Source organism: Rhipicephalus microplus, chromosome X (assembly GCF_043290135.1).
Source record: "Rhipicephalus microplus isolate Deutch F79 chromosome X, USDA_Rmic, whole genome shotgun sequence".
Classification (NCBI taxonomy): Eukaryota; Metazoa; Arthropoda; class Arachnida; order Ixodida; family Ixodidae; genus Rhipicephalus; species Rhipicephalus microplus.
This window is the reverse complement of record NC_134710.1, coordinates 453682723-453695908: the sequence shown is the minus strand read 5'-3', so window position 1 is coordinate 453695908 and position 13186 is coordinate 453682723. Positions and strand designations below refer to the sequence as shown.

The window sequence follows — 13186 nt, the reverse complement described above, 5'->3', positions numbered from 1 at the left end:
GAGTCAAGTCGGCGTTGCACTCTGTGTGGTCGTCATCTGAGCGGGCCGAAAGAGGGCCGTGTGGACTCGGCGCTAGGACGGGAGTGAATTAGCTCCTGCGGATCAGGGCCAATGCGCGGCCCGGCTGAGTGGATACACGTCAGGGAGAATCCCAGCGTAGCAGTGTCGGCGCCTATTACAGCACCGGGGATGTCAGGAGGAACAATGCCACAAAGAATGGCGTACGGTAGCGGCCGAGAACGGCACCTCGGACAGCGACAGGCCAGAGTCACGAACAACGGCAGCCAAGCTCCAGAAACGTCGCTAAGAACCACAGCCGGGGAGAGGTGGGGCGATGCCCAGCCTAGTAGTCCTCGTGGTCATGGAAGCCTGTTTGGGCCCCGGACCAGCAGCGTCTGATCGAGACGTCCTCACATGGCGTGCTTCTCGACCACCCGATGCATTTCTATTTCTCTGCCGCTCGCCAAGAGATCCCCATCACTCGAGATCTTCGTTAGATCCCCGCGCATACATGCGTGCATTGCGGTGCTTCTACTTCGTCACACTCATAATTACACACCATCATGGTGATACCTGCACACTTCAAATCGGCCCAACACTGCACACGAATGCTCGTCGACGATTACTCACACACCTCAAGTCATTATTTTTATTTGTGGAAAACATGATAGCCATTATAAGGTCTGGCATCGCAGGCAAGGAAGATGAGTATTCTTTGTCCTAGAAGTGTGCGCTTTTTAGGGAGCGGATTCTCCCGAAACAGGCATCCCGGCCTAAGGACTCACGTTCTAGTAAGAAAAACGTGGTGTGGCGATAGAACCCCATCTCCCCTCACAGTTTCCTGTGACCATTCCAGGGGGGGGGGGGGGAAGCCGCGGTCTGTTTATGCTTTTAACAATCACCGATGTGTGGCGTCTGGTCAGCAGGGTGCCAAGAAGGGGCGGAAAGACGTCCGGTGTGTTGACACCCATACATCTTGATTAGAGCCCACGAGGCGGCTGATGCGCAGGACAGCGTATACCATCTGGCAGTAATGGCATGGGCCTGCTAACAAGATGATAGTTATAGCGCGAGAACAGAACGAACACACAGAAGAAAGACAGGCAGACATTTTTCTGTGTGTTCGTTCTGTTCTCGAGCTATAGCTATCATGATGTCATACCAACTAGCCCAAGCTGCCATACTCCCCGTCGCCAAACCAGCTGCACATGGGTAACATGAACGGGGCAACCTAACAGGCGCCACCATCGTGTGCGTTCGCCCAGTTTGTGGAACTTCTTTAGTAGGCCATTTCTTTTGGCTCTCTCTCTCGGACCGGGAGCTCAAATGCTTGAATAGAAGAGCGAGAGGCGAAGATGGCAATAAGTGTGTTTAGTGTGGGCAACCTAGGGGTTAAAAGCTGGCTCCTTTTTTCTCACGGGCGTTATTGTCGCAGAAAACAGTGTTTTGCACTATTTGCTCTGCCGAGGCAACATGTGACGGTCCCAACGGTCAACAGTCTTGTAAATTTGTACACGAATTTCTTTACATCAAGTCAACTTGTGGCATCATATAGAGAAGCGGTGGTCTCCATCCTTGACAGCAGCAGCCATGACAAGACAAGACGGACACCATGCAACAAACCTTCCACTCCCTTTTGTAGCAACAGCAGCTACGCAGCCGAGAGAGCTCTGCTCTAGAACACAAATGAAGTGGCTAGAAGGTTGAGTTTTACTGTCATAATATACGTGTTATGTAAGATGATGACTATGTGCCACGCTCATGATGCGATGATTTAATTGAGAGATATGGGGGGTTTAACGTCCCAAAATCACCATATAATTATGTGAGACACTGAGACACCGTAGTAAAGGTCTCCAGAAATTTCGACCACGCTCATAATGCGCTCGCGCCAGAGTCACCAGCATCACGTATACCCAATTGGATATTACGTGACGAGATTGGACGACAAATACAAAGCCAGGCGCAAACATAATAATTGTGACATTGAATTGATGTGCGAAAAAAGTATGCCCTTCTCGCAACGTTGTGTTGATTTTAAAACAATATATCAACCTTCCTTTTTTGTGCTTTACTTATCATTGATTCCAACTGTACGTGCGATCTGCCAATTTTTCGGCTTCATTATGCCCGTGTTTGACTGCATTGGCAAGCGTGCATAGGAAATACGCTAGTCGATAGGCCACAGTGCGTTAGAGGTCAGCAGAAATACATCACAATTCTTAGTGTTACAGTAATTAGCTGAACATTACAAATACTTCTGCAGCAAAAAAATTGGCCTAATAAGTACCCTAAGTGTTAAGCGTGGTCTCATTACCAACTGATGTTATGAATAAGTAAGTGCAGAGGTAGTCCTACCCAATCCACGTTGAATATTTGATATAATGTTAATCTACGTACTGATGTCTCAAAACTAAAACTGGCGCGATGGCTGTGACGAGTGACCCTGGAGTGCTATGCAAGATGGCCCGAGCTTCTCGAGTGGGCGAGTTTTCTCCGAGCTCGCTTGTGGTGGCCGTGGCATGAAGACAGTGTGGAGCACGTGATAACAGCGTTGATAAAAATGATTGCAAGAACGCGCATGGCGTTGGAAGCGCATGTGGGACATTTGCGGTGTTTATCAAAAAAACACCGCATGCGAGCACCTCAGCGTCACCACTCGCTCAAAATTTTACCAGTGCAGCGACGTAAGCCTGATTGTCATGCTGTACTTTTGCCAATTCAACACGCGCCTCCCACAGGCATGTTCGTGGGCGTATCTCCTTTTTCGCACAGGTTCTGTCTTTCCACCTGCAGCATGGAAATTTTCACCCTCGAATGCAGCGACGCTGCAGACGCAGTACTTTCGTGCTGCTCATTTCGCTTCTATCAAGTATTTTAGATAATTATAAGGACATGTGGTCAGCAGGGGCGCTCGCATCTTGTAACGCGGTAGTGATTGAATAACCGTGAGTGCGGTGAAATTGAATGCAAAACATCGTAGCCGCGTGGTGCTATCACTTTTATTTTTACGTGCTTGTGTACATAGTGTGCAAGATAAAGTTGATAGAATAAACATGCCGCTCGACGTGAGTACTGCTCGTCGGCATGAGCAGACGTGACAGGCATACCAGATCTTCTCCACAGGCGTCTGTCAACCAAACTGATGGACGCATGTACTCGGATACGAACTCGTTGATTCGCAGAAGGCCCAAGTTCAACTCGGGACAGTGATAGTGCTGCTGTGACTGTCAAGCATTTGATGTGGCGAACGCTGAGTGGCAGCTTCTTTGCAGATAAAATAAGTTGCTGAGCTAACTCTTCTTGTGCAAGGCTGAATACATACAGGCATTTGTGATAACCTATCTGCTCGCACTATTTATGTGCGTGGTCGGCTTCGATATGAAGACTACATCAGTTCTGTCTTAATTTTGACTCCAATAACTGGCTGAAGCTTAACGATTACAGTACTAAACAGTCTTGTCTTCTTTGATAAGGCATATTTAAAAGGCAGTTATCTCGAGCATATTTACTGAGACCATGATCAGTATCGAACTATTAAACTTAATGCTGATTAGCAGGATAATAATGGTCATTATATTAGTAACGACTAATTAGCATAGTTTCACTTCGCTTCCTCATGAATAACATTGCGTTAATTAGCATAGTTTAGTTAGCTCATCAACTCGCATACTTTGGTTAGCCCGGTTCTTGCTTTATATACCTTCAATAGCATGGTCTTAGGATGTGGCATAACTACCTCAGCCTTACCATGACTTGGCATAATTAGCTTGGTCATAGTGTGTCCTGTAATAACTATTTAAGTATACCATCCAGCAAAAAAATCGCAGCATATACATTGAGGAAATAATGATGAGTTGGCCGAAGCTTCGGAGGGTTTATCGTCATAAACTGTGAATCATCTGTCTGTCTGTCTGTCTGTCTGTCTGTCTGTCTGTCTGTCTGTCTGTCTGTGTTCATCCAACCATCCATCCGTCCACCCGCCCACCCATACGCTCGTCCGTCCGCCTGTCTGTTCATACGTCCGTCCACACCAGCTGAGGGAATCCTCGAACTAGGCGGTCACGTACCACAAGCTAGGCGAGACAGAGCCACAGCTTCAGGCACTTCACCCCTAGTATAGCTAATTAGCCTGTCACACGTGCTCGGTCGCTAGCGGACGATGACAACAACGAAGACACACACCGACCAAGCAGTGCGCCAGAACGTACAAGCTGACCGTGATGACTAATACGTGGCCTCTGGTTTAGCTGTGGTTGCGATGTAGTAAGACTCTCTCAGCCATGGTGGTCTAGTGGCTAAAATACTTGGCTGCTGACCAGCAGGTCGCGGGTTCGAATCCCGGCTGCGGCGGCTGCATTTCCGATGGAAGCGGGAATGTTGTACGCCCGTGTGCTCATATTTGGGTGCACGTTAAAGAACCCCAGGTGGTCGAAATTTTCGGAGCCCTCCACTACGGCGTCTCTTATAATCATATGGTGGTTCTCGGACGTTAAACCCTACATATCAATCAATGTAGTAAGACGCTCGGCTGGTACTGATGTCAAAGGCTACTGTGCTGTCCCGCCACGGTGCTCTAGTGGCTAAGGTACTCGGCTGCTGACCCGCAGCTCGCCGGATCAAATCCCGGCTGAGGCGGCTGCATTTCCGATGCTGGCGGAAATGTTGTAGGTCCGTGTACTCAAATTTGGGTGCACGTTAAGGAACCCCAAATGGTCGAAATTTCCGAAGCCTGCCACTACGGCGTCTCTCATAATCACATAGTGGTTTTGGAACGTTAAACCCCACAAATCAATCAAAGGCTACTGTGCTGATTATTCTAAAACGAACCTAGTGAAGGCATTAAAAGCTTCAAAAATTAAACACCCCGTGCCTCTAAAAATGCTATCACGAAATGTTTCTGGCGCTTTTATTTCATGGGCGCACTTCTGCACTCAGTGGAACGACAAACAAATGAAAGAAGATGCATCTGGTTGGAAAACACCGCCCAACTTAGTCGATCATCCTTGACGCAATGACTGCTTTCATCGTAACCAATAAAACGCAGCGTGCTGAGAGGTGAATTTGAATTTCTCGTACAGTTGGCACCTTTATAAGGGGGTGTCGCCAGACCTCGGGAAGATCCCGAGTTTCGCAAAACTTGCCTGATCCTACACAGCACCCCTGTATAGATAACAAAAATATTGTACAGATTTATGAAACAGGTTCCAAGGACCCTATTTAGCCAAGACCACTTGGCGTGCAAATTTCAGTGATATGCATAGCTCATATGTAGGACGCTGGAACATTTGGACTGAAATTTTGACACCATTTTATACACATTGACGTGGGAAGAACACGAAATATAACAGGCTGCTGGCCGCAGGTGTTTCAGCGCTTCGTTAATTTGGAGTTTATTCCGCATAAAAAATTTCCTGATACGGAGACATGTCTTTCCTAATAAGGAATAAAATCAATCACGCTTCTCTTGAATATTTGTAATAGATTGCCATATAGACAGATTGTGACTTTCATCCGTAGTCATGAGAAGCTATGAAACGCTCTTTTCAGGAAGTGAAAGTTACAGGGCGCTGCCTGCAACTTCATCTTCCTGAAAGAGTAAAAACACACTGTGTGATATAGTTCAAAATTTTCATTTATTTGCACCTGCTTTCCGGCTTAACGTGCGACTCTCAGTTTCTTTTTCAACAGCAAAGCTGTTAAAGCTGTTAGTAAGACGTCTGTTAACAGAAAAAACCCTACTACACCGTTGCCATAATAATCGCCCCAGCTGCGCGCCAGCTGTGTGAAAAACAGTCAAGCAGCCATGTACCCATCACTATAGCAACCGCCACAGTTCCTTCCTCTGTGTCACAGGACGGTAACTTCAACACATTCCGAGTGGCAAGTTTGCACGTATTTAGGATCCACCTATCACTCAGCCTCTCTTTGGCACCGCTTCTTCAGACAAGCATGCTGTGTGTCATCGCCATAGCCATTGTGATCCCGTGCCGAAGCCCGATGAGATGCGGATCAAACGGATCTGCGCTAAGCTATGTGCTATTTAGTTCAAATTTCCTGCATTCTTTCACCTTTATAGAAGACTGTTTATCAACTCCTTAATACAATGCCTCCTGGATCTCTGAAAGTATAGAACCGTGAACATTAGAATTATCTAATAACATTAAATCAAAGCCACACTTTACTATAACATAAAATCAAAGCCACACCGAGTGTACTTTTATTTACCACAAAGTCAATATAAGCTACCACAACGTCTATTGAACACAGAATAATCTGATCTAGGTCATTTCATTGAGGAATAAATCACATGGCCAGCGTAAGATATTTTATATATTCTAATTCCTCAATCTGAGCTTAGTGTGAAGGGATGAACCTTTGTAAGAGTGGAAACCTACTTGTGGTGGCACAGAAACTGGGTGGACTCTAAAATAATTGAGTGTGAGCAATACTGCTAAATGAATGTGCATTTGCTGCTTCTCTTTCTTTCAGATTTTTGAGTTTAATGTTTACACCACCAATCACCCATTTCACAGTGTCAGGAAAGTCATGAACTCAATGGGAGCCCCATACTCTGGGACGCAACTGGTGACGTTCAACTCAATATCAAAGGGCTTCACGGCAGAGTAAGACTCTTCTTTCAACAATATGGAAGCTGGATTTGTCGTTTCTTTGTTGTAGGAAGAAAAAAGTAATTTGATTGCTCAAATCAAAATACGTGACCGAGAATGCACAGCCGCGATTGATATTACGTGGTCGTTGTTGACGAACTCGAAAAGCCTTGCTGGGGACACCACGTGCAACAGTGCGATAACAGATTGACCTGTTCGCGTGACCGCATAGACGTGGTCGGGAGCATAGAGACGACGGTATTCAGTCGAAAATGGCACCATCGCGTCTCATGACGGCTGTTAAGCTCAAGAGTTGAGAGTGTACTAGCATTCTTCTTTGCCTGTTAGCCTACTCAGTTGAATTTATGTCCATGGCCACCGGAGCGTTTTGGAAAGCACAAGGTGCCATTTCTGCATTTGCCGCAAATGCACCGAGCGATTTGCATTACTGAAGAAGTTTTCTATTCTACAAAAGCTTCGGCCTCGTCCTGAGTCAAGGAATAAATTTTCTCCATTGTGCAAGGTATCGTTTTTTTGCACGCATATGCTTTTTAAGAACTTTTTGCAACAAACCAGCAGATGCTAAGCTTCCTCTTTCATAACGCATTTTTTGAGAACGATTACAACAATGGTCTTTAAGAATGGTGATCGCGAATTCTTTAACAACTATCGCCCGATTTGCATTTTACCGTTTAGTAAAGTCGTTGAAAAACTTATTTACAACCGTTCGATGAAATACTTAACCAAATTAAACGTAATATCTGACAAGTGATTTGGCTTCTGTCTAGGTCTTAGACTAAAGTTGCACTAATACCTTTCACTGACAGGATTATTTACCAATTGATGAAGGGCTTTTTTGGAGCTGTGTTTAATAATTTCACCAAGGCCTTTGATACAACTATCCACACCATGTTTTTCATAAGCTTGACTGTAATGGCATATCAGCATCACCTTTACAGCTGATTAAAAGCTATTTCACTGATCAGAAGCAGGTTTTTGAGATAAATGATTGCTTTTTATTTCCAAAAATAACCTACATTGGCATTCCCCACCGATCAATCCAGACAGCCCTCCTGTTTTTGCTATTTACAAATTATTTACCACCTCGTTTGAAACACAATAACGCTCTTGTTTGTGCTGATGACACTAGTATTTTTATCGCACAAAAGCATCCACTGATACTACAACAATCACTAAACGTCGTCTTAAATAGCGTTCATTCTTGGTGTGAATCGAAACTGTTACGAAATAATACATCAAAGACTAATTTCATAATATTTCGTATTCCGCAGTTGTTTCTAAACATCGCTTCATTATCATTTACACTTGATGGAGACTTCATTCGTGAATGTTCATCAACAAAATTTCTTGCTGTGATAATAGACAAGCATTTGAAATTCAGCGAGCATACACAAGACTTAATTCAAGAAGTATCTTGCGGCATTCATGTGGTTGTGAAAACTCGACCTTACTTTTTCACCGAATTCCTCATATCTTTATATTACGCATTTATTCATAGTCACCTCTCATGTTGAAATACCATCATGAGGAAATGCCTATTCGTTACATGTAGGTCATCTTCAACGCTTACAAAAGCAAGCTCTGAGACTCATCGCTTTCAAACAACTTTCAACATCATCAAGCCCCCTTTTTCGCTACATGAACATTTTACCCCTGCATAAATGTATAGCTACAAAGTTTTAATGATCATGCTTCATTCAGTTAACAATGAACCAGTTTTTCAGCTTTTACCTTTGTGAATACTAACAACACGAAGTTTTCATACAACCGTAATCTCCGTTTACCTAAAGTACGCACCAACTATTGTCAAATGATGGCAAGATTTTCATGCTTAACACTGTGGAACATGCTGCCTGTCGATTTAAAATCATGCTCATTGTACTCAATTTGTAAACGCGTGAAATCTTTTTGTTACATGTCTTATGACTTGAATGTTTTCTTTTGTTTATTTTTTTGTTTCAAGCAAACTGTCAGTATTGCTCATATTGCGCAACGTTTTTCGCTCAATTTTTTTCTATATATTGTTGCTAATTCGTTACTGTTTAGTGACTGAAAATCTAATCTGCTATTTACTTTTTTAGGAGGTTTTGTGACCTTCGATTGTTTATTCGCCATGTAAAAACAAACATAATTGAAAAAAATGGATATGTTTTGAATAAACTTCAGCTTCAACTTTATAAGAATGGGCGCAAAATATGACAGAGTCTTTGTGTCACGATCCTGAATCGTACGAATATTGTGGTGACAACAATTTTTCGGTGGTCTTGCTAACGCCCATAAGCCGTCAATGTAACATATACGCTTGTGGCTAATCGTTTCTCATTCGCGACGTTTCGCAAGAAGAGACCCTACCGCGTAGATAAAAACAGGTACTGCCCGCGCTGCGGCGCAAAAACAACGTTACAATTACATGCGAGTGCTACACCACGGGAACCATAGTCCTGCAAAGACAACGAGCCTTCATTGTCATGCATACAGTTGAGGTGAAACGTTTTTCGTCCATGACATTCGATACGAAGGAACGCTACAATGTAGATATGAACTGTGACTTATCGCGCTGCTGCGAAAGATGTTACAAACACTTGGGAGAGCGGGAACACGGGAACCCATGTGGAGGGAGGTGCACGTGCCACCACTTGCTCTGAGCGCCGCGTCGTAGCCTGTGAGGTCGTGATTGTGAATGTAGGGGCTGTTAGTGCACCTTCGTGTGCCCTATCATCTAGATCACAGATGACGTTGACCTCACGCTTTTTATAAACTTTAAGGTGCTCAGCTGTGTGCGAGGTAGTGTCGTTGTACTGTATTTGCGTGAGCCTGCATGGCGATGCAAGCCATGTATTTTTGCCCCGCCGTCGTGGTCTCATGGCTAAAGTACTCGGCTGCAGACCCGCAGGTCGCGGCATCCAATCCTGGCTTCGGCGGCTGCATTTTCAATGGAGGCGAAAATGCTGTAGGCCCGTATGCTCAGATTTAGGTGCACGTTAAAGAACCCCAGGTGGTCGAAATTTCTGGAGCCGTCCACTATGGCGTCTACGTGACGCCGTAGTGAAGGGCTCGTTTGTGACGTACTGCGTTTATTTTTTTTCGTAACGCAACGGCATACACCGAGAAAATCCGGTACAAGCTGCGTTGCAATTTTTACTGGCAGTACTGCGACTTTTTGGCTTCCTCTGAATTTAGAACAAATCAATAAACGACTAGTAACGTAGCATAAACATGCAGAAGATAGAGTAAATTGATTTCCCTCAGCAACATTTATGTAACGTCATCCTGGACAGGACTCTCGACCATTTGAGAACGAAAGTGTGCTCCGAATACGCTGTGGTTCTGATAGTAAATAAAAAAAATCTCACCACCCGAGCACACCGTACAAATAGTCAAGAAGCCAAAGCTAGAACGCGTGGGTCGGTGTTTAAAAATAGGTTTAACCTAACCTGACGCTTCACCAGAGCCTTTCACAATTATTGGTCACATGTTTATGCTTCTTAATGAGGTTAAACAAACGTTTGGCTTTGGTTTACTACAGTGTTTGTTTTCACATATCGCTCATGCGCCTCGGATGATAACGGTTCACTGAGCGGTGAAAAGCGTTTCGCGATTCGTGACTCACAGTGGTGGTCTTTACACATTGCCACCGCAGTGAAAGTGCCGCTAGAGAAATTGCCTCCGAAAGCGGGCGTCTGCCTCGGCGAATGCGCTACCGCAATCATCACGTCGACGCTGTCATGCTCGCATTGACACCTCTTCGGGGCCACGTTGTTTCAAGATTTTCACATCACCAGCGAACACGGCGGCGTCATTTCCTTGATCCATCCTCCACCGAAGCTTCATTTCCATTCGTGAATTAGCACGACTTGCGAGGCTGCCGGATCATCGGTGCGCAGTGGCTGCCTGCACTAGGCCTCATGGGCCACTTTTGCGCCCGCACAGCACCATTGGCCAAGTAAATACGAACTCTCTCAAGTTTACAATGTCGGCGCTCTTCTAGAGTTGTCCGTGGGTTAACCATGCAGAAGCCCTCAGTATAAACTGATGCACGAGTTTTCGGTGCTACGGTTGTGACGCGATAGATAACGTCACTCACCACGCAGCCAATGGTGCACATGGTTGAGTAGGACGCTGAAAAGGACGTAACTGATAGCACCACCATTGGCGATGGCCCGAGATATCTCATCATCCGTATCTATTGGGCATATAGAGTTTTCGCGATGTAGAAATATTGCTACAGTGACATGCCGTATAGCAACACCAACTACATCGGGTAATCGATTTGTAACATATAAACACTCTGTCCTGTCCAACAGGGTCGGGTTACAGGCGGGATACTTCGAGGCAATCAATATCAACCGTGTGGACCAAGCTAACCTGGAACATGCCACAATGGAATACCTGCCACCAATGTTGTCTCAGGTAACGTAGCCGAAATAAGAGTTATATTTATGCAAAACAGGCAAGATTCACTGATTCCTCAAAAATTGAGTGGAGGAACACTAAACCTTTGATTTCATTTCCATTCCCGTCTCTTATTAGCGATTGTTATCACGCCACCATCGCTTAAATGTACACGAGAAAATACTTCCTTCTAGCTCACTCAAGTGAAGACCCTTATACAGTGGGCTTCCAAAAAATAGAATAATCTTGAACTCGCTTTATTTATTGTGCACTGAAGTACTGTTCTGTCAAATTATTTGTGATTGCGCATATAAAAAGAATAATAATTTAACGAGCTAGCTTTTAACTAAATTGAGATGACGTTATTTTCATTAAAATGGTAGACCAAATAATAGCTTGTACAATATTTTGAGAGCAACAGTCACGCAATATCACGCAGACATGAAAAACCATTCTTAAATCTTGACGACACATGTGAATTATGAATAGAGATTAGCACTATTCTTCATCAAAACATGCCTAATGAATTTGGATATATGTTTTTCTTACTGGAATGTTCTCTCACGTTCGTTGTTTCCCCGTATCTACACAGCTATAACAAAGCCAGTAATATGTCGCCTGAATATCGTATGAAAACTATATTTATTTTGTGACTTGGCGTGGTAAGTAACGTCCGAGAGGAAAACTTGTCGACTGATGCAATGCGTAAGCAAATGCCGAGTGATTGGGCCTATTAGGTGTGTTTAGGGGCGCTGTATCCTCTTTTGTAATGTGGAAGAATGATTAATTCAGTAATTACACCTAAAATAATAACATTTCTCCCCAAACAACAGACGAACTGAGCATGATGCGTCGTGCGAAACACTCATGCTTGCAGAGAGTAATGAAGTGAGAAATTTCTGCACTTCTGGAACCAGTATAGAGCTTCGTTCAAGTACGACGGAACAAGAAAAAATAGGCTGAATTTATCCAAGATATACAATCATCACTGCAGCCTCAAGGATGGTTTACAGTGACGCGCGCGTTTTCAACACTCCACCGAGCCATCACTTAAGTCAGTTCCTGCCGGAACTCGTCCTCCCGAGCCTGTTTTTGTGCCCGCACTGCACCTTCGGCCCATTGAATGCGAGCGCTCACCTGTTCTCGCTGTCGGCGCTCTACTAGAGGTGCCCATGGATCACCATGTGGAAAGTCTGAGCAGAAACTGATGCATGCGTTCTCGACGCCCTGGCTTGGACGAGTGAATGGCGTCACTCGCAACGCAGCCAATGGCGCACGTGCTGGGTACGACGGTGAGAATGTTGTAGCTGATATTAAAGCCAATGGAGACTTCTCGTAGCGCCACTGCTGAAGTTTTTCGTTTCTCCTATCCATATACACCTTTCGCTGTAAAACAAGCTGCTCAGCAGCACACTATTACCAGAGTCCTTCTGTACATTTACTGGCCGTGTAGCTTCGCCGTAACTCTAAGCGAGAGCTTTGTGCGCTGCGAGCGGAGGCTATGGGGTGGCACTGCGTCATGAACAGCGCGGGCATCGGGCAGATCGGAAAATATCTGGCTGATGGGGCTGCTATGGGGTCAATGTATAACATTGTGGCGTGCCATCACGTAGTGTTTCACCGTATGATTACTATGTGGTGTGCCTGAAGATTGGGAAGGATACCGTATACCTGCTGGGTATCTCGTCGTCGATCCGGTTACAAAAGAATCGGCGAAAGAGTCTCCGAGTCCTCGCTGCCAAATGTGATCGGCGGGAAAAGTGTAAGCGCGCACTGTCATGACAAGAAACCGGTGGTTTCACACTTGAATCCCCAAATGTGCACGTGTGCGAAAAGCACTTCGATGAGAGTGACATCGTTCACGCGGACCAGTGGCTAATCGGAAGTGTTGTTGAGAGTCACCGCTAGAAGTTCCAATACTTTTGGTGACGCTGTGCCGAGGGTTTTACGCGGCCTCACGGCGTATTTGTACATTGCAACAAGATGCAGTCCTTGCCCGCCTACAAGCGTCAATGGAAGCAGTCAACGAGCCGAATACTGTTGAGGCTGCATTTGACTGTGCATGCCTCTTGACATTGCTGCAATGGATAATAACGCATTTAATGAAGTTGAGCATATCGGCCACCTCTTCCTCGTTTCATGCCATTAGGTAACACGGAAGC

General features: G+C 45.1%; 1 protein-coding gene across 2 annotated transcripts in view; it reads left to right on the top strand.

Moving 5' to 3' along the window:
• LOC119160859 (alanine aminotransferase 2) overlaps positions 1–13186 on the top strand; it is a 174645-nt gene that overhangs the window by 116597 nt on the left and 44862 nt on the right. For both annotated transcript variants that reach the window (XM_037413128.2, XM_037413127.2), the window contains 2 exons: positions 6493–6626; positions 10937–11042. In XM_037413128.2, the coding sequence (XP_037269025.1) occupies positions 6493–6626; positions 10937–11042 (240 nt within the window). The remainder of the gene's footprint in view (positions 1–6492; positions 6627–10936; positions 11043–13186) is intronic.